The sequence below is a fragment of the Ptychodera flava genome, chromosome 17 (genome assembly GCF_041260155.1).
Source record: "Ptychodera flava strain L36383 chromosome 17, AS_Pfla_20210202, whole genome shotgun sequence".
In the NCBI taxonomy this organism is placed as follows: domain Eukaryota; kingdom Metazoa; phylum Hemichordata; class Enteropneusta; family Ptychoderidae; genus Ptychodera; species Ptychodera flava.
The window spans coordinates 1,156,548-1,176,261 of record NC_091944.1 but is presented as its reverse complement, the minus strand read 5'-3'; the positions used below and the strand labels follow the sequence as shown (position 1 = coordinate 1,176,261).

The following is a 19,714-nucleotide window of genomic DNA, read 5'->3' as shown; positions in this document are numbered from 1 at the left end:
GAAAGTCCTAACGAGTCTTTTTGATGTATATAATCCCTGTCTAGTTTTGATGCCAATGAGCTGTGTCTCCGTTGAAAATCAGCGTATAGGGATTACAAGCCCTACAATATCTGAGAAGTTGAGACACGTACACACCATAAGCAGGTGACAAGTGGGGATAATTTATGATTTCAAAATCGAAATCATCACTTTTGTCATACAGCTTAGTGTTTAGCCCATTAGTACCTACTTGTAGGAACAGATCAAGATATGAAGCAGAGTTCTTACCCTCGGTTGTTTCTTTGAAAAACGGAACATTATTTATATGGCAACCATTTTTTCCTTAATCGAAGAATGATGCAAAAGTCACTGATCTTTTGTTATAGAGTTCGTGATTTGCCTGCATTACAGATCCTCCCAGACCATGGAGCTACAAGAGAATACTTAGACTGAAGCATTTTAACCAGGTTCAAAAGACTAGTACTTTGGTGTGTACGTACCGGATTACAAACCTCAGATGGTTCGGTCACCGAAGTCTTCTCGTTGTTTGTTTGTTTGTTTGTTTGTTTATTTATTCGTTTGTTTATGAATACATAGGTATGTAGAGCAAATAAAAATGTGACTGAAATATGACTATGACTCGTTGTTTGAAATAAAGCAACAAATAAAACATTAAATGGAAATTGGAAGCCTGAAAAGCACACACTCTACCCTCTGTAACACTCTGTCAGTAGAAATACTAGTAGAGTGTATTAACATGCAACGAAACACGAATTTTACTCATTTAAAAAGTAACAAATTTTAATAGTATCAAAAGATACGACCTTTACAGTCCCTTTATAAGATATTGATCTATAACATGTTGTGTGATGAAATTTATACACCCATCACATTTTACCAAATGTCCAACTAACATGATTTAGAGAGTCCTTGAACAGATAGAATCATGTTAAATACTTATTAGGTTGGGCTAAGGGTGTTCTCAGAGTCACCAGTGATGAACAACATAAGCTGAAGACGTTGAATTTTATTTACGGTAAAGAAACCAAAATTATATCTCTATAGCTAAATTTGTATGTTTTGTTAATCAAACATTATAATTAAAGATTTATTATAACTTTAGTGATATGCGTTGCAGAATTCTTGTTCTTGATTTCATACTTCCTTTTTCAATTGCCATATTCGGTTCCTCATGATACTTCTCATTATTTCTGAGCCCCCACCCCCAACACAATCCTCAAGCCCCTGGCCAATATATTTACAAAATATATCGTTTGTGGATACAGTATGGTACAAAAATAAGGATGGTAATAAGAAATAAGCTTGAAAAGAATGATAAGAAAATATAGCCCCACGAGTATGGCGAGAGTGTCCGACGTAGCTAAAGCCGGATACTTTAGCCATCGTAGGCTCATTATTCATTATTCATTAAATGTTCATTATATTGCATTCATTGCATTTACAGACGCAATTCAGTTATGTAATTATGTAACTTCCCCACTTTGTACTAAGAGTATTGTAGCTTACAACACTCTGAGTACTAATAAAATGTTAAAATGTAGGGCTTATTGTACTACGCCACATTGCAAATTACAAGATGTCTAGATATAGGCCCTATAATTGGGGTTTATTTTTAGGAATATCCAGAAAGCAAGACTGCAGTTTATAATACCTTTTAGAGTAGTTTCTTTGTTGTTGTGTTATAACTTTGTAATCTGCATTTTTAAACTGCAAATTGTATGGTATGGCTCCCTAAAACCACGGTTTTTGCACGGTTACTCTGTATAGTAACCTTGCTAAAACCATGATTTGAGATTTGGTGTATGGTGCAATCGGGACTTTTGTTTGATTACAACAGAAAACGTAGTGAGAAATTATCAGTGTGATTTTTTAATATGTGTTTTTCTCAACGTGACCACCATTTGTGACAATAATTTCAAGATGGCTCTCCAACTTCACTATATAGTCTTATGACACCTACCAGGCAGGAACACCCCGTCGGTAAAATTGATCTATCCCTAAGCTTCCACATGAAGGCCGCCTACGCATACAATGTCCATAGTGCATAGTGTATGTCCGCCAATGACCTTTACAACACGCCCCTCGAGTCACCTGACTTATTCATGGATTGACACACAAGGACAGGGTTTTTGTTCCAAATGTCTACCGCTTTGTTAACGCCAACTGTACCTTAAGAGAAAAGTCGGGCGGCTTTTATTGAACAGCGCGATGGATCGTCCAGAATACGGCGAAAAAACTGACCCTTTGATCAAAACAGGAACGAACGATGTTGTTTTGGTTGATAAACAGAAAGGTAATTTTACATCGGTCTATCTTAATTATTCAGTACATGTATTGGCGAGTACGATAACTCTTAATTCTGATGACATTGAATTCCGCCTTTCGTTCTGTTTTTTAGTTCATGTATTATCAAAATATCAAGTGCAGCCGATTCGATCAAGAACCTGCCGTCGTCTTCTGCCTGTCTAAATATCACGGCCGACAACAACGTCACCTGAGCGAATTTGTGTTCATGGCCCCACTATCAAGGTTGCCTTCCTCTTAACACAATCTTGGGAATGGGAGCCATAGCTGGGATGATTGCCGCGTTCTTGCTTCAACCATGGAGATAATACCTCCATGTTTCAGGAGACAGGACTTCAGGTAGTTCGATTGTTTTGTCGTACCGAGTCTATTAGACGTGATCGTCTGAATTGCACTCAGAGCCTAAATCATAATGACCTCAAGACCTCAAGAGAGGGTGCTCCTATAGCGAAGGAGGAATTTCCATCACAACAACAACAACAACAATGCCACATTTCCCCCATATTTCAACGATTTCACTACTCAGTAGTAACAGGAGATCTATAGAAGGAGACAGTGGGTGTGCCCACAGTGGTTGTTTCCATCATGGAGGTACTACCTCCATGTTTCCATACACGGCGAAGGCCGCTGTAATAAAATTCACTATGCTTCCAGCTGCCTTCGCTTTGCCGTGTCGAACCACGAACGACTGTGGCTGTAAGGTAACGCGCATATAATGCCATATACTATAGTTTCGATCATACAAAGCATGGCGGTCACTCGGACCATTGAGTCTTTACTATAATTGGTAGCTCCATGATTGCCTGGACCTAAACGACAAAGTGAAAGTTTATATCCGTTTTGGTATTCCGGACCTGGCCGTTGCCTTCAATGCCGATATGAGAGATTGATTCGATCGATCAGTGTCCGTGAAACATCCAGCACCACATCAGGGATGCTTCTTGATGTGTTTATTGAAAGGAAAACATCAAATGGTAACAATTGAGCCAGATTAAACAGACTGGAACACGCCACGTCCTTGAGAAAAATGTAGATTGAGCAAAGGTCATTGAGTGAAATTTTCATCAAAAAACTGAAAAAACTATCTCTTGAATTTTACTTTATCCAAGTGTGAGAACATTGAATAATTTCCCAATTACATGTTGATATTCGTTACTGATGATGGATTTCTAGAAATAAACAGCTGTCACCTTCAAAAGCATACACATGAATCCAAAATGGCCAATGCAAAATGCTGAAATATGCACTTTTCAGAAGTGACCAGACATATATCTGGCCACGGTCCTGTGGAGGGACCGTGATCTGGCCAAAGGTACCTACCATCTGTCAATACATGTGGCATTATACATAATTGGCAGTTTTGAAAAATTAGAGTTTAAGATCAAGCACATCCAGCTGAAGTTTATTGTAACAAAAATGTATCAAGACGTGTCAGAATATATACACCAATTCTATTCACTTCAATTCAAATTACTTTATTGTCCATTAATGAAACATGCACGCACAAATGCAAAATTTTCTCTAGGCATCACAGGAAAAAAAATTACTAAATATTTATTATCATGACATTGTTTCATTCATCGTATATTATTATTGTGCATGAATCTGCATAAGTTCTTACACAACTTTATTTCAATAGAATTCTTGATATGTCTTGATGGGATGTAATCATTTGTATAATATTTTTCTGAGCACACACATCTGCTAATGTGACTTCAACTTCAAGACTTTTAAGTTTCTAATGTTATTAGTCACTTATACAGTTTAACAGTGCTTTTTTAAGTTTTTTAAGTTCTTATTTCCAATTATGAACACAAATCAATAAACAAATGATATATGTTTAACCCTGACTGCCAATCTTATACACAAACCAATCTGTTCATCATCAAAGAATTGAATTGACTTTTATACACGATCACCAGTGACATACACTCTTGACAAGCCAGGCATCCAAATGTGTTATCAGACTAAATCTGTAATTGATGTTTGTTTTTCAGGATGTTTGTCATGCCGCCAGGTTCTTGCCTTTCTTGGGTTCCTTGGTTTTGTAAATGTCTACTGCCTTCGAGTAAACCTCAGTGTTGCAATGGTTGCCATGGCAAATACAGCAAACAGCAACGTCAACCAATCAGATGAATGCCCATCTAATGTAACAAGCAAACAACAGGTAGCTTTTTACACTTCATTTATTTCAGTCTTAGCTTCATCTCTGCTTGCACTGATGCTTCATAGTCATTTAGGGTGGCATTGCACTCAGCCAACACACTTTTTTCAAAGCAATATTTCTTATCAAACATGACATGAAAACTCCCTACTATATTTTTCAAAAAGTAGAGAATATAAAGTTTAAGGTATCTACAGTTTACTTGAAAGACGAAGGAGGTACATATATAGGGTAGAAAAATTCAATTTTGGTATTAATGATAAAAATTGATTTAAGTCAAAAACTTGATACTACTTTTTAAAGTTTATTATCACATTTCAAATCAGAGTGTATGTAAAAATAAAATGGCAATTTTGTTTTGCATTATGTATTCTCTTTTTTCAGTGGCAGGGTATGAAAGACTAACATTCAAAAATAATGAAGAAAAATCATGATAAGCGAATTGAAATGACTCTTATTCAAAATATCAGAAAGTTTTTACCAGACAAAATTGTCATTTTGTTTTATAGTATTTAAAGAACATAATATGAAAATCACAAACTTTAACCCAGCCAGAATGGAGTTAAATGTTGAAAATTGGAGAGAAAAAGAAGCCAGGAAATTAGGTGATTTGCATAAATTTGAATATTTTAGGGCTCCTGCTCAGCTGACTTACAACTGTCTGTTACACTAAGAGGTAAACCCAACCAATATTTTAATTTGTGGTTGATAAATTAATGAAAACTGAATGAATCTTTACAAAAAAGTGATTTGGAACAAATTGTGATCTGTTATGTGGAATGCCACCTGAACTATTGAACAGATGTGAAATGTTCACCATGTTTCTGAGAAAAAGAAAATCTGACAATGTGAAAGCTAAGTCAAAAGGGCAGATTAATCTCCAATTTTTTCTATGATATGATCTTCTTTTGTCATTTCTAATGTTTGTTTTGTTTTGTAATTTCTTTTTGAAAGGAAGGAGACTTTGACTGGGATGAAAAAACACAAGGCATCATCTTAGGGTCCTTCTTTTACGGATACATAGTAACTCAAATTCCAGGTGGATGGCTCGGCTCCAGGTTTTCAGCCAAGAAATTATTTGGATTTGGTGTGCTGTGTACATCATTGTTAACATTAGTGACTCCAATTGCAGCCAAGACTAGTTTTGCATTGCTAATTGCAGTACGCGTTGTAGAAGGCATCGGAGAAGTGAGTTTTTGTTTATTCTTGCATTCTTTTCAATACTTAATGTTCATAGAACTTCAATGGTCACATGTTACAAGCTCTCTTTCAGGTTGCAGCACAATTTTCAGCATGTCAGAATCACATCTTATGGTAAACATGTACAGGTTGAGATGACGAGCGGAATACTATGTTCTTCAACATGCATTACAGTGTAGAACAAGAAACTGCAATTGACATACAAAACAAAAATAGTGAACAATAAATAGCAACTGGGACTTGATTAAGTGTTCTTGTGTGAACATTTACGTTAGGTCAAGGGATGCATAGTAGTACTAGTATACTTGGATGTACACACCTCCTGTCAAATGTGACATGCTGTTTGGTGTTACAACATTGGTGTGCATTGCCAATTTGGTTGTTGCAGTGATTTTCTTGATAAATGCAGGGCAAGAAGTGATAGTCAAGCACTGATTACATCAAATTTAAGTGATTACCTGTGGCAATGAGGTCAAAGATTACATTCAAAATGGGGCAATGCATTATTTTAGGGGTGAGAGTTTTGGGGGCTGATATCCAGATGATTTCTATACAATAAAGTTTAGGCCACTTTGTGTAAGTCTCACTTAGCTTCCCAAATTGTGGTGTGGAGCAAACTTCTTTTTAACTTTGCTGTTAAAACTTTCAAGTGATCCATTAGTCTTATATTGATCAATTTTCTATACTAGGGTGTTACATTTCCAGCTATGCATGCATTATGGGGCAAATGGGCACCTCCCTATGAAAGAAGTCGCTTAGCAGCGTTCACATATGCAGGTATTGTAGTATATTGAAATCTTGTGAACTTTCATTGAACAATCACTCAGTGTCCATCAACTTTGAATCTCTCTGTTCATGTAACGGTATTATAGTATTTGCTCATCTAAATCTTGAGGAAAAGATAACATTTATGTATACCAACTACACATGCTCAGATGTGATGGCGATAATCTCTTTTAGTTTTACTAGCTGTCACAAACACCAAGCAAGGACAGAGTTGAACTATCACATTAAATACATTCAACATTGTCTGATAAGAATGGTCTGTTACAAGTCATTTCAAATAAGTTTTTATGCAGTAGGGTCAAATATGTTTTTCAATGAAACTACAGTATGTTGCTGTTCTTAAAACTTTGGAAAAAAGTCCTGGCAGAAGAATGTTGTTCTTTTCATGGTTTCAGCTCTTCTTTCATATTCTATGTTGTGGATTTGATTCCATTCATCTGATATTTTTAATTCGAAAGGATTGCATGTTTTCATTTAAAATGTATTTCAAAAGCCTTATTTAAGTCAATGTGTTTGGTAATTAATATATTTTTCATAGTTCTCATCTAACTTGCTCTAATTGTTTTCTCCGATCAGAAAATTTAAAAAATATTTAATCTGTTCTTTTTTTCTGAATTTAAGGTGCCCAGTTTGGTACAGTGGTGGCTCTACCAATTTCAGGATTACTGTGTGACTCAAAATGGGGCTGGCCATCTGTCTTTTATGTTTTTGGTAAGGACTAGTCAAATTATTGATGTAGTTCATTTGAGCTGGCAACAATCTTAGTTTTCTTTCAAATATATGCCAGTTTGTTTTGTCCTGAAATATTTTTGAAACTGTTTTCACATGTTTTTAATTCATTCATTCACATGAGATCTGTGGATTGATATTTTCACATTTCCTTGGTTGCATGTTACCATGACATGAAAGGGCCAATAGTTACAGACTTTTGATGTTTTCACAATTTTGTTTCTATGTCAATTGAAAGTCTTCATTCTGTTCAACAAAGGATATTTATCAACAATGTAGCCTGTCAACCTAGCACCTATACGTGTAAAATGCTCTGTAATTGTAATTGTCAACATTTGAATTCTAGTCAGGACCGGAATTCACTTGTCAACAATAACAATGCAGTCTACACATGTACAGGCTGAGTTGACAAGCTGAATACTGTGTATCCCAACAGGCCTGTCAGAGTAAAATAAGAAATTGCAGAAAAGTGTAAAATGATCATAACAGGTAGTTTTAACAATTTCTGTTCTTACCGGTGCATGGTGTTGTATTCTAATTGTGAAACTTGTTGGTAAGATTGAAGATTACTGTAGCTAGATTAAAAATTATCATTATCCTAGGTTGTTTTGCAATGGTATGAGAGTCCCCCGAGGAATACTGATTGTTTCCATAAAAATACTTATTACTAAGACCACAGTTTTCTTTATTACTGGCGATATTGTTGAATGTTCTACAAGACGATTAGCTTGACTGACAATATCAAAATCAACAAATTAAAACTGAAAGATAGATAGAAAATCCTAAATGTTTTGTTATTTGTAGGAATAAGTGGGTGTCTGTGGTTTATTATTTGGATGATATTGGTTTATGAAACTCCGTCTAGTCATCCAAGAATATCACAAGAAGAAAGAGAATACATTGAGAAGTCACTAGGAGAAGAAATTAACAGCAAGGTGTGTGTGAAGAAGTTGATTCTTATATGAATTCATTCTGACATTGAGAAAAGTTTTTTTAACATAATTATAAAGTTGATTAATGGTAGTACAACTCTTGACAAAAAATTCACACCAGATAAACACTACAAATTCCCCTTCAGAAATTATTTTACATGTAACAATCTTTACACTAGTTGTTGAATGCCCTTTATATGGGGTAAGAAATACCAATTTTTTTCGAAAGTGTGATGAAATTGGCAGCTGTTAACTTTACATTGGCTAGTGTTTGGTGATTTGGTGATTATGTAATACCAGATTGAATCAGGTTATATTTATAGCTAATCTGCATGGAGCATTTTTGACTTATATTAGGTGACTAGTCACTTTCCAAAAATTTATTTCTTGAACAAAAATTTAAAGTTGGTATGGAGCAATAAAACATTATTGATATCATTATGGTAAAATTATATGTTTATCTATAAATCATTTGGTATATATGCATGTTTGTCAATATTTCGAACAAGACGAATCATAAAAATATTGAATCTTTTCTCACATTTCAGAGCCTCTATGTTCCCTGGCTATCTATTGCGTCATCAATACGTGTTTGGGCAATTGTCCTGTCACACGTGGCAAACAACTGGGGATTTTACACATTACTGACCTGTCTACCAACTTACATGAAACAGATTTTAAAATTTGACTTATCACAGGTAAGAACAATATGCTCTGAAGTAAATATTGCATGGTTCTTATGTATTTCATGTTTATAAAAATTGAAAATTTAATTTCCTCCATCAAGTTGACACAGCCATTTTGAAATTCAAATATTGATGAATTGAAGGCATTTGTTTCCATAGTAACTGAACTTTGCATGGTGACCTGATTTTTATTCTTGATTTTGAAAGAGAAAGGCAGAAAGTCTCCTTGAGGAAAGTTTGAGGAAAATTTTAAGTCTTTCAAATTTCTATGTGCATATTACCTTAATGTCAATAAATCACAAATTATACTCTACTCTACAAGAAATGACGTCAGTCGAATCTGTAAAGTAAAATTTACAGACACGAAGGAACAATAACAAAGAGGAATATTAGACAGTTTGAAATGTATACAATTGGTTTATCTGAACAAAGGTGATGAAAATATCCATGTAACAAGATAATGGAATCCTTCTGTCTCTCCCTGGTATATGGTAGTTGTTATGTATAATGTTTATCAAAGTTGTTGTCAGACATAGAGTAAAAATTGAAGTAAACCAAATGATCTTAGCCAGATAATTGTCTTTGATGTTAACACTGAAACAGTCATTGTCTTTGCAATTTTTTAAATTTTGTGAAAAATTTGCACTTTCATTGTATGAACAATTATTCAGCTTTTGTAAACTTTGTCCACAGAATGGCTTCATATCAGCAATTCCATATCTTTTACTTTGGTTGATACAAACTATTGGAGGCAGATTTGCAGATTTCCTTCGTGAACGACAAATACTATCCACTACCACAACCAGAAAACTCATGAATTCCTTAGGCAAGTCTTATGTAATTGTTATTCTCTTGTCTCAATGTCTCAACTTGCGTCCCTGGTAAAATCCATATTAATGGGTTTTTTCAGAAGCCTTTTCCTTTACTTTTCAATGAAGTAGTATTTTTTCTAAACTAAACGCACCAAAACATTATGTATATAAAGGCAATGTTTGTATTTTAGTCAATGAGGCTGTTTTAAAATGACATAATTGTGTTTTCATTAATATGCAAGAATAACATCTAGATTACATTTTTGGAAATCATGCATGCAAGCACGGTCACCATGATGCAAGAAGGACAAAAAAACTGAAGATGACTGCCTGTGTTTGATGAATACATAGAAAAAAACATTTGCAACTGGCAGATTACAAGCTGTGACAACCGCTGTGCATGCAACTCTGTTAGAGTCTAACAAAATTTGTCCAGTGTTTCTATCAGCACTGTCCCTTATTGGATGCATGGAGCTATATTTAGTAACGAACCTATAACCGTGAACAGCACACTGTTGTGAGAGAATCTACAGCTCTGTGAGTGGAGTTAAGAGCTATATTTAGTAACAAACCTACAACCGTGAACAGCCGGCCCTATTTTGAGAGAATCAATCTACAACTATGTGAGTGGAATGAGGAACTTGTAACAAACAAATTGGTCTCTCCACCCACGGACCATGAACAAACAAAACCTACAACCACAAACAGCCTTATTTGAGAGCCCACAGCTCTGTGAGTGGAGTAAGTCTAGACATCACTAAGACACAATGATGTTCCATTAGGGCATAATCATACTCTGCATTTTGTTCAAAGTTACAATAAAGGTAAATAAGATCAAAAATTTGATCAAATTATTCAGACAAATGTGAAAATCGCTTTGAATCTGCACACTAAACTTCAAAGTCACTACATACTAGAAAAATTGATGACTGTAGTGTCACATTCATATGTTAATCTTAATAACAGGTTTGTTGCTGCCTGCCACATTTCTAATATCAACTGGATATGTTGGATGCAACAAAATTCTTGCTGTGGTATTTTTAACATTGGCTGTTGGTAGTGGGGGATTCTGCATGTCTGGTTTTAACGTCAATCATCTGGACATCGCACCACGGTACTCAGGTGTGCTGATGGGCATAACCAACATGTTTGCAACAATTCCAGGATTTGTAGGACCAGCCATTGTTGGACAACTCACAAACAATCAGGTAAGATAGACTATCACTGCATTGATGCAGTGATTTCTGTCTTCTATTTTGATCACTATAGTGTGTGATGAGAATTTTAAATCACACCCTTTTGAAACCAAGAATAATCAAAGACTAAGATGGACACCGTTCTGCACAGGGAATACATTAGAAACATGCTGTAGAAGCAAAACAAATTCACAAACTTTCAGCCTGACTTAATCAAAACATGACTAATATGCCTTTCAAGTCCAATTCAGCTTTTTACATATGGTCTGACTATGGAAAGCTGTTCAATATGTAAATAAGCAAATCATTTATGATGTGTCATACAGTGTTTTGCCAAGGATTTGAAAAGGTGGGACACAGTGACCCATGATGGTTTATAATTGGGGATCACCAGGTGAGTGAGGGGGTCACTGAAGGGGGTCAGCGAGTGAGCAAAGCACATGAAGCAACAGACAGAAAGTCACGATTGAGGAGAAAAGTAATGGGTATGGTGTTTCCTATGAAATTTAATGTTCCATGCTGTTATATTTGTAGGATATTTTCCTGTTATTCAACCCTGCATTTCATACTTTCCTTTCAGCAAACACGAGGTCAATGGCGGATAGTATTTTTTATTTGTGCAGCAGTATACTTACAGGGTTTTGTCACATTTCTGATATGTGGTACTGGAGAAGAACAACCTTGGAATAATTCAGACTCTAGCGGACGGGGGAAATACAAACCTTTAAAAACTGTAGAATCTGATTCTGATGTTGAACATCCTGAACACATTCAATATGGATCACATTCTGATTCTGATTGAAGATGTGTACAACCACAGTGGATACACATGATGTTTATGTCAAATAATAGAATTTCTTGTGAACACAGATTTATCAATCATGTTTCCTTAAATTGATACTTTTATTGTTGTATAGCTGGGTTTTGCATCACTCAGGGAAATTTACCCTTTGAATGCCAAAGTCAACTTTTGTCACCTTTAGAAAACATGATCCAGTCAATTTTTGTAGATTTTTGTCAAAATTTTGATTAGAAAGTGTAGCCAATGAAATATGATGTATATTTGATCCATAATTATCAAAAAATGACAGAAAAATTTGTAAAAACTGTTAAAAATGTTTCACCAAAATTTTATGGGACAATTACAGCACTCAAAGGGTTAAATCAATTCCACTGTGCATCCTCAATGACTGATCAGTAAGTCTATGTTACCACACACTGTAATGTTATTTTCACTTCAACATCAATTCAAGAGAGTTTCCATACAATGTCAGTTTAAATATCAACAATGTCTTCGAAGTCTGTGGTACTGAATGTATCATAGTTCACCACAGTCCCTCAACCCATGGAGGAACTTTGCGTTCACACAGGTTGGCCTTTGTGTATCCAACATGAAGCCAATCTATGAGATGTATTTATTGAATGTACAGTATTTGTGTGTGTTTGTTATTCCATTGGAACGACATGTGTCTGATACAACAGATAATTATTAGATTCAAACTGTCCATTGACAATTTTTTAAGTTTCCAGGGAGTAACATCCAAATTTTGAAAACTTACAACTGCCAATACTCAATATGCCATTCATTTCTGCCTGTTCCCGACAGAATCCCTTATAACCTACATTTATCAATATTGTATTTCTCAGCACAGATAGAAAAGAGACTTCCAATTCTCAACACAGGACAGATAGGAACCACCCTGTAATTTCTTTCCATTTCTTAGTATGACTATCTAATATTAGGCAATTCAAACTTTAACAGATACAGAGGCCGACTGTTTATATTTACAAGTGACTGACTGGACCAAGTACATGTCTAGATATGAGATGTTTGGTAATTCCAATACAAAATTGTAAATTTTTAAATTCTAAAAATGTTCTGCAAATTTTAATGGCTAAATCATAGATCTCAGAAAAGATGCTATTAATAACACCTTTCAGATAAAGCTAACAGGTTTTTAAACTGTTTTTAACCTACAGTGAATTTCCAATGTAAAATTTTAACAAAAATTTATTTGATGAATGTTATACAGATTTTTATGAATCTTCTGGGACAAGTTTTCATTCTTGAATAAACAAATCAGTGACCCGTGCAATGACATGACCATATCTGAAGCTTACGTCATTCTCACACACATACAATAGACATAAAAACACAAAAATACACAGTAAGTAATGCTACCAACAATTCCCCTTGATCTGTACACATTGAGATCACTTACTGGTTCAAAACAGAAACAAATTTCTTCTGTATACAGAACAGTTTAGTCCATATATCAACATTCTGACAGCATTATTCTGATGATGATTTTTGTCAAAGAGACTGAAAAAACAATAGTATTAAAAGCTCAAGGGTACACATGGTCTTGCATTGTGATTTGTATTGATTTACAAAAATGGATTCAGATTCGTGTACAGATTAGGGAAGATTCATCACCTAATTCACCGAACTTCTCACACACATTGGTCGATATCATACAATAATTTCACATACATATGTAAGTCACAGTGTGTTGTCCTTGTGTCAATTTTAAAAGAAATCTGTCAAGGAATGTTTGAGTAAAAATGTAAAAATGTAAGAACAAAATGGCCGTGTGGGAGCCATATTGGGTTGAATCCTGAAATTATTTTACATTCTTATTGAAATTATAGTGTGTTGTCCTTTTGCTAAGTTTGAATGACAAGGTACTTTTACATAATGGCTGTACACATTAAAAGTGGAAACAAAATTTCAGTCTGGTGGCCATATTTGATAGTATCACAAAACAAATCAACGTGCATATACACCATGGTGTATTATCCGTGTACCAACTTTCAGAGAAATGAACCTGAGCATGTCTGAGATATCTCCGTCGACACAAAGATACATGCAGGGTACCAATCTAATAGTCCCCTGGATTTCTTCCATGGGGACTAATAAAATTGTTGACCTGTGTGTCAAGATAAAAGGACCCAAACATTTAGATATGAGTTAAAGCAGGTTTTCTGGGGGTCCTTTCTGTAGTACTCTGTCATTATCCCCAATCCTAAGGAGTCCCTAGGTCACTAGTGATTTGTGTAAAATGCTTTCCCTGTCCGCTATTCTTTATGCTTACCAAGTCGTGGAACCACTCAGAACTTAAGACAACACATCCTTCAGCAAACAAGTCATCAAAAGCTGACAACAAGAGGGAATAAACTGTCTATAATACAAAATATTCAAGATGCAATAAAATAAACTTTTATTCTAAAGTCTTAAAAGAAACAAATGGAAAAAAAACCATTAAACTGTCAGTTCTAGACATAAAACTATAACAACTGTTATAAATCTATTACAACTCATGAAACATGAATCCAGATATATTTTAGTACATGATACAGTCAAACCCTGTCAGAATTTTCCCCCTCACAGAGTGGTCACCTCTTCATAGTGGTCACTTCAAGGAAGTCCTGTGAGCAATTTACATCATACCTCTTATGAAGTCAGTGCATACCAGAGTATAGCAGTCGATGCTATGTGATTGACAAGGAATATATTTGATATACCCCAAAAAGTCACTTTTATTTTGCCTTTTGTAAATTTTTTCACAAAGCAAAATGTGATTGTTACCATCTTTTGATATCAAGTTTTCACAAGACACTTGTCTTATCTCACATTCATCATGTGTAGCACAGACTCTATTAAAAACATATTGCTGCATCTAGGCCAACTCAAAATAGCTGTAACTTTTTCTTGGACACTTGGGTGACCACTATCAGGTTTGACTGTACTCAGTGCATTAAATTAAGATCATAATATTTTACTCAGTACATTATATTTAATATATAATATTTAGTACATGATTCATATCACAAGAAATTGTGATCTGCTGATATAGGATTGGTTATCAATCCATGAAAACCGAAGAGTGAAGGCCATCTGACTGAAATATCAGATTTCAAAAGGTTATAGGTCAATGCTTCATTCAGTTTTGCAGTAATTACTATCTACTTTATAATTGTTCTATCTGCACAAAGTTTTCTGAATTTACGCTAGTGGTGAAAACATAACTAATGTTTTGAGTCTTGAGCCCAGTCTAAAAAACAAACTCAACTGAATGTTTCACTTCCTATTGTAGCAATGTTGCTGATATTGTAGCAATCTACTGATACTGTTGCAATCTACTCCTATTGTAGCAATCAATCTACTCCTGTTGTAGCAATCTACTGATACTGTTGCAATCTACTCCTATCCTAGCAATCAATCTACTCCTATTGTAGCAATCTACTGATATTGTAGCAATCAACCTATTCCTATTGTAGCAATCCACTCATATTTCATTTGGCATTAATTACCAAAAAGATGAAAGATAAACACATGGCAGACCTAAGCTAATACTGCACTTCAAGTACTCATCTAGTGACTAACTCTTGTATTTTATTAAGATCATGAAGTAATCTTCTCATATTCCGCTTTAAGTGAGGTAAATCTGCAGAGACATCAGGGCTGCTGACTGGACAACCATAGCTTGCTTCCAATGCTGCAAAGAAATCAAAATAATTAATATTAATATCTCATTTTTCCTCAGCAATGGAATGTTATTTTTTCAGAGTAAATATTTCTTTTACTCTAACATCTCAAAACGAAATGCAAAATTTCCTAATCATGTTAGATTTACTGTGAGCATTTTCTGCAGTAAATTTTTACAGTAGGCAAGGGAACCTGGCTTGAATTAGTCCCTAGAAAACACACGACAGAAGCAGTACCATCTAGTAGCATGTTTTTATTCTCTAGCTAAATTATGTCTCATCCCACTTGTCGTCACTCAACTACAGTCTTCACTGTATTCCATCAAAGGGCCAGCAGCTGTCACTTTTGATGATTTTTTCACTATCTTTTTTTAATGTCAACTATAGTTTCTTGGTCTGCTCCCCAAAGCATATTGAGATATAAAGCATTCAGCTTATTCAGCCTGTACATGTGTAAACTACATTGTTGTTGACATTTGAATTCTGATCAGGACTAGAATTACAATGCACACGATGAAAGTGCATTTAAATGAATAGATGCTGGGTTGACAGTCTAAATGGTGAGATTTTGTGAAGTAGAACAAGAACTTGCAACTCACGTACAAGATAGAATTAGTGAAATAAGATCATCAACAGTTACAGCTACCAGCCTTTAACACATAAAGACAAGTCCAGGAATCTAGACACCCAGTTTCTGATGGTATTGTAAACAGTTCAATACTCAACTCAAAAGTGTAGAACAAGAATTACAACAAATCCACTGGTCAAATCAAAATCACAGTCAAGATTGAATGACATTCTATGATTTGCTACTAAAAATGTTTGTTTGAGGTTTGCAATGACTTTTTTTTTTGAATTCTGCACTGAAATTACGACAAATAACTGGAAAATCTTGCACAACCTACCTACAATCTCCTGTTCAATCAAATCCATTCTTTTGTCAAGTTCAGATTCTAACTCAGACACATGTTGGATAAGATTCCATTCACAGACCAATGGTGGAAGAGGTTCCACTGACTCTATGACATCAGCTTCTGATATCTCAGATCTTTCAGATCTCATGGACTCAGTTCTTCTCCTGTGACTTCCCTGTGAATAGATATTGAACACTTTATGAGTCAGCAAGTGACTCAATCAAAAACTTGCTACTTGAAATTCAATCTGTGGATATCAAAATAAAATAAAGTATTGAGACTTTTGCCTCTAATTGATCAGTTACAAGACATATGATACAATTAGGATCCATGACCAACTGCCACAACTGTGAAGTAAAGATCAAAATTTTCGTTTTGTAAGAGAGTGATTGTTGCCTCTTGATTAAAAAAACCCACAACCATTTGTCCCCTGGATGTTATCTGGTGGGGATATTCTCACCTTAGCCCTACCAACTTGTGTCCACACACTACTACCAGTAAGTTTGACTGTACTTGGAGTTATCTTGTTATGGTAACCACCACTGCCTCCACAGTCTTTCCTCTCTTCACTCGATAACACTTCTTTGTTTCCAACATTTGCTTTAAGATCAGCTTGTTCATTTCCTTCAACTTTTCCACTTTCAATACTCGCACTGTTTTTATCCTCACTGGTCTTTTGCTCAGTCCTTTCACCATCTAATGGCTCTTTCCTCTCACTCGAGTCTACATTCTCATTTTTACCAGTACTTTGGTTTTGATTCTGGCCAGACACACTTTCAGTGTCACTAACTCTATGTTCAATATTTTCTGACTTCTGGGCACTAGTTTCAGTTCCTTGTGTTGTAGTAGATACGGGCAGTGACTTGTTGACATTCTCAGACTCTTCCTTTTGTACACAATCCTTTGATTCAACACCTTCCTCCATTGCACAGTCAGAAACTTCTTCAGACTTGGGTTCCTTTTTCACATTTTCTTCTGTGACAGAACTCTCACTAATTTTTTGTTTTGAATCAAAATCTGTTACACTTGTAGATTCCATTATTGCAGTCTTGTCGCTTGCAGAGTCATTCTTCCCAGGGTCCTCTGTAGTGTCATCATTTACAACATCAACCTCCATGTCCTCCAGATCCTCTTCCTCTTTAGTCTTTGTTTCCATGACAACATCATCTTTCACCTCCTCTTCTGTGTTCTTTACCATCCCACCTTCAGATTCATTGTCAAGTACATCCTTTCCTTGATTCAGCTTTAATTGCTTCTCTGTGTTATCTGTACATGATTCTATTCCCTCACTGGCACACGGAAAGTCTGTTTGTCCTTTGGCATACTCCTGGATATCATTGCTTTGTTCATTCTTTTCTTCTGTCTTATCCATGCTGTCTTGGTCACATGATTTGACACTAGAAAGACCAATGTTTTCATTCTCCTTGCTATCAGTGACTTTCAAATCACTAGTTTGACTCGGGGTCTCTTTGTCTATGTTGTCATGACAACCCGTTTCTGTTTCACCTCTATTAAGAGAATCCACGTCAGTTTTGGGCCCCGTGTTGAAAGCATCATGTCTAACACTGTCACCTGTCACATTATCACTGTTTTCAATGTCCATTTTTCCTTGTCTAGCACTGTCACTAGTCACATCACCAGTTTCATCCTGTTGATGTTCACTTTGATTGGTATCGCTCTCTCTGACACAGTCAGTACTTGTCTTCTCTGCTGCATCACTACTCTTAACATCACTGTCATCAGCTTTCCCAGGTAACTCTTTATTTTTAACATCTTCCATTTGAGATGACACTTTGCCAACTTCACTTTCATTGATATCAATATTGTTGTTTTCAGTATTTGTAGTTGTGATTTCTTCATTCTTGTTCCACGGTTTTAGCCATTTGTGCAATGCAGGATGATTGGGTGTCCTGTAGAAATGAAAAACAGAATTGACATCAATGGACTTCAAAGTATCATTATCTGAAAAGGTGAAGTTAAAGCCTTTCATCATCATAGTTTGGTCCTGCATCAATGGTAATCATAAGACTTGTTTACAAAGACTTGTTCACAAGGAAACAAACGATCATCATATGGTGGCCGAGAATTCTCTGATACTTCACCCAAATGCTGGAACTCTCCGCCATTAGACATTCGGCAAGCTCCAAGTCTGGGCATCTTTAAGAAAAGACTCCAGACTCATCTTTTTGAATGCATATAGTGTGGACCATCGAGAGCAAGCGCCTTTGAGTGTGACACTGTTACAGATACTGGCGCTATACAAATGTTTCTGATTGATTGATTGATTGAATAGGTTGGAGCTGACAGTCAGCGGCATTCATTTTTTCATGTAAATGAAACTTAACAAAGGTTATCCTCCTTCATAAAATTACATCCTATTTGAAAATCCAGATGTGACAGTTATCCGGTGAACATTTATCCATCAGACCCTTGGGAATAGCCTTGGTAATGGCTGATATCTATTGTATCCATGGAATAAATTGACACTTAGGAAGTGCTGGCGGTTATGGACTGATATCTGTTGTATCCATGGAATAAATTGACACTTGGGAAGTGCTGGCAGTTATGGGCTGATATCTGTTTTATCCATGGAATAAATTGACACGTGGGAAGTGCTTGGGGGTTATGGGCTGATATCTGTTGTTTCCATGGAACAATTATGAGATATTGCATAAGTAAAGCTCTGAGAGAAGGTATGCAACAGTGTATGATAAAACTGCAGCAAACACTCACAAATTCAACAGAGTATGATAAAACTGCAGCAAACACTCACAAATTCAACAGTGTATGATAAAACTGCAGCAAACACTCACTAATTCAACAGTGTATGATAAAACTGCAGCAAACACTCAAAAATTCAACAGTGTATGATAAAACTGCAGCAAACACTCAAAAATTCAACAGTGTATGATAAAACTGCAGCAAACACTCAAAAATTCAACAGTGTATGATAAAAACTGCAGCAAACACTCAAAATTCAACAGTGTATGATAAAACTGCAGCAAACACTCAAAAATTCAACAGTGTATGATAAAACTGCAGCAAACACTCACAAATTCAACAGTGTATTATAAAACTGCAGCAAACACTCACTAATTCAACAGTGTATGATAAAACTGCAGCAAACACTCACAAATTCAACAGTGTATTATAAAACTGCAGCAAACACTCACAAATTCAACAGTGTATTATAAAACTGCAGCAAACACTCACAAATTCAACAGCTGCACAAATGAATACACTTGGAAAAAACATCAACTGAAATGGTAGATCTCAGCATTTCAACAGAGCCTAGTGAAATGTGGCCCTTGTTGTTATATTTAACATTTGTACTTTGCATGGATTCTCTGAACAATAACAACCAAATTATTTAATCATGTGCGGGCTTTGTTGACTTATAGAATATTGAGTATTTTAACACTCTCTGAGGAAGAGACCGAAGACAGTAGTTGAATAATGAAACTCAAACACTGTTTAAAGTTCAAATTACTTTGACTTGAAAG

At 35.5% G+C, this 19,714-nt stretch overlaps 2 protein-coding genes across 13 annotated transcripts in view; one reads left to right on the top strand and one right to left on the bottom strand.

Moving 5' to 3' along the window:
- The first annotated feature begins 1,988 nt into the window (after window positions 1-1,988).
- On the top strand, window positions 1,989-12,910 carry LOC139115107 (sialin-like). Its single transcript, XM_070677009.1, has 10 exons — window positions 1,989-2,293; window positions 4,302-4,471; window positions 5,423-5,656; window positions 6,358-6,445; window positions 7,076-7,165; window positions 7,988-8,118; window positions 8,664-8,813; window positions 9,495-9,627; window positions 10,580-10,821; window positions 11,390-12,910. The coding sequence occupies exons 1-10, from the start codon at window positions 2,209-2,211 to the stop codon at window positions 11,609-11,611; spliced, it is 1,545 nt and encodes a 514-aa protein (XP_070533110.1). The 5' UTR covers window positions 1,989-2,208; the 3' UTR covers window positions 11,612-12,910.
- Window positions 12,911-14,006: 1,096 nt separating this feature from the next.
- Window positions 14,007-19,714, bottom strand: part of LOC139115104 (PHD finger protein 20-like protein 1) — a 61,286-nt gene continuing 55,578 nt past the window's right edge. For 8 of the 12 annotated variants that reach the window (XM_070676999.1, XM_070677003.1, XM_070677001.1 and 5 more), the window contains 3 exons: window positions 16,672-18,121; window positions 16,203-16,386; window positions 14,007-15,308 (listed from right to left, as the gene is read on the bottom strand). In XM_070676999.1, coding sequence (XP_070533100.1) covers window positions 15,181-15,308; window positions 16,203-16,386; window positions 16,672-18,121 — 1,762 coding nt within the window. In that variant the 3' untranslated portion in view covers window positions 14,007-15,180. The remainder of the gene's footprint in view (window positions 15,309-16,202; window positions 16,387-16,671; window positions 18,122-19,714) is intronic. The other 4 variants (XR_011548044.1, XR_011548045.1, XR_011548047.1 and 1 more) reach the window with 1 other exon arrangement.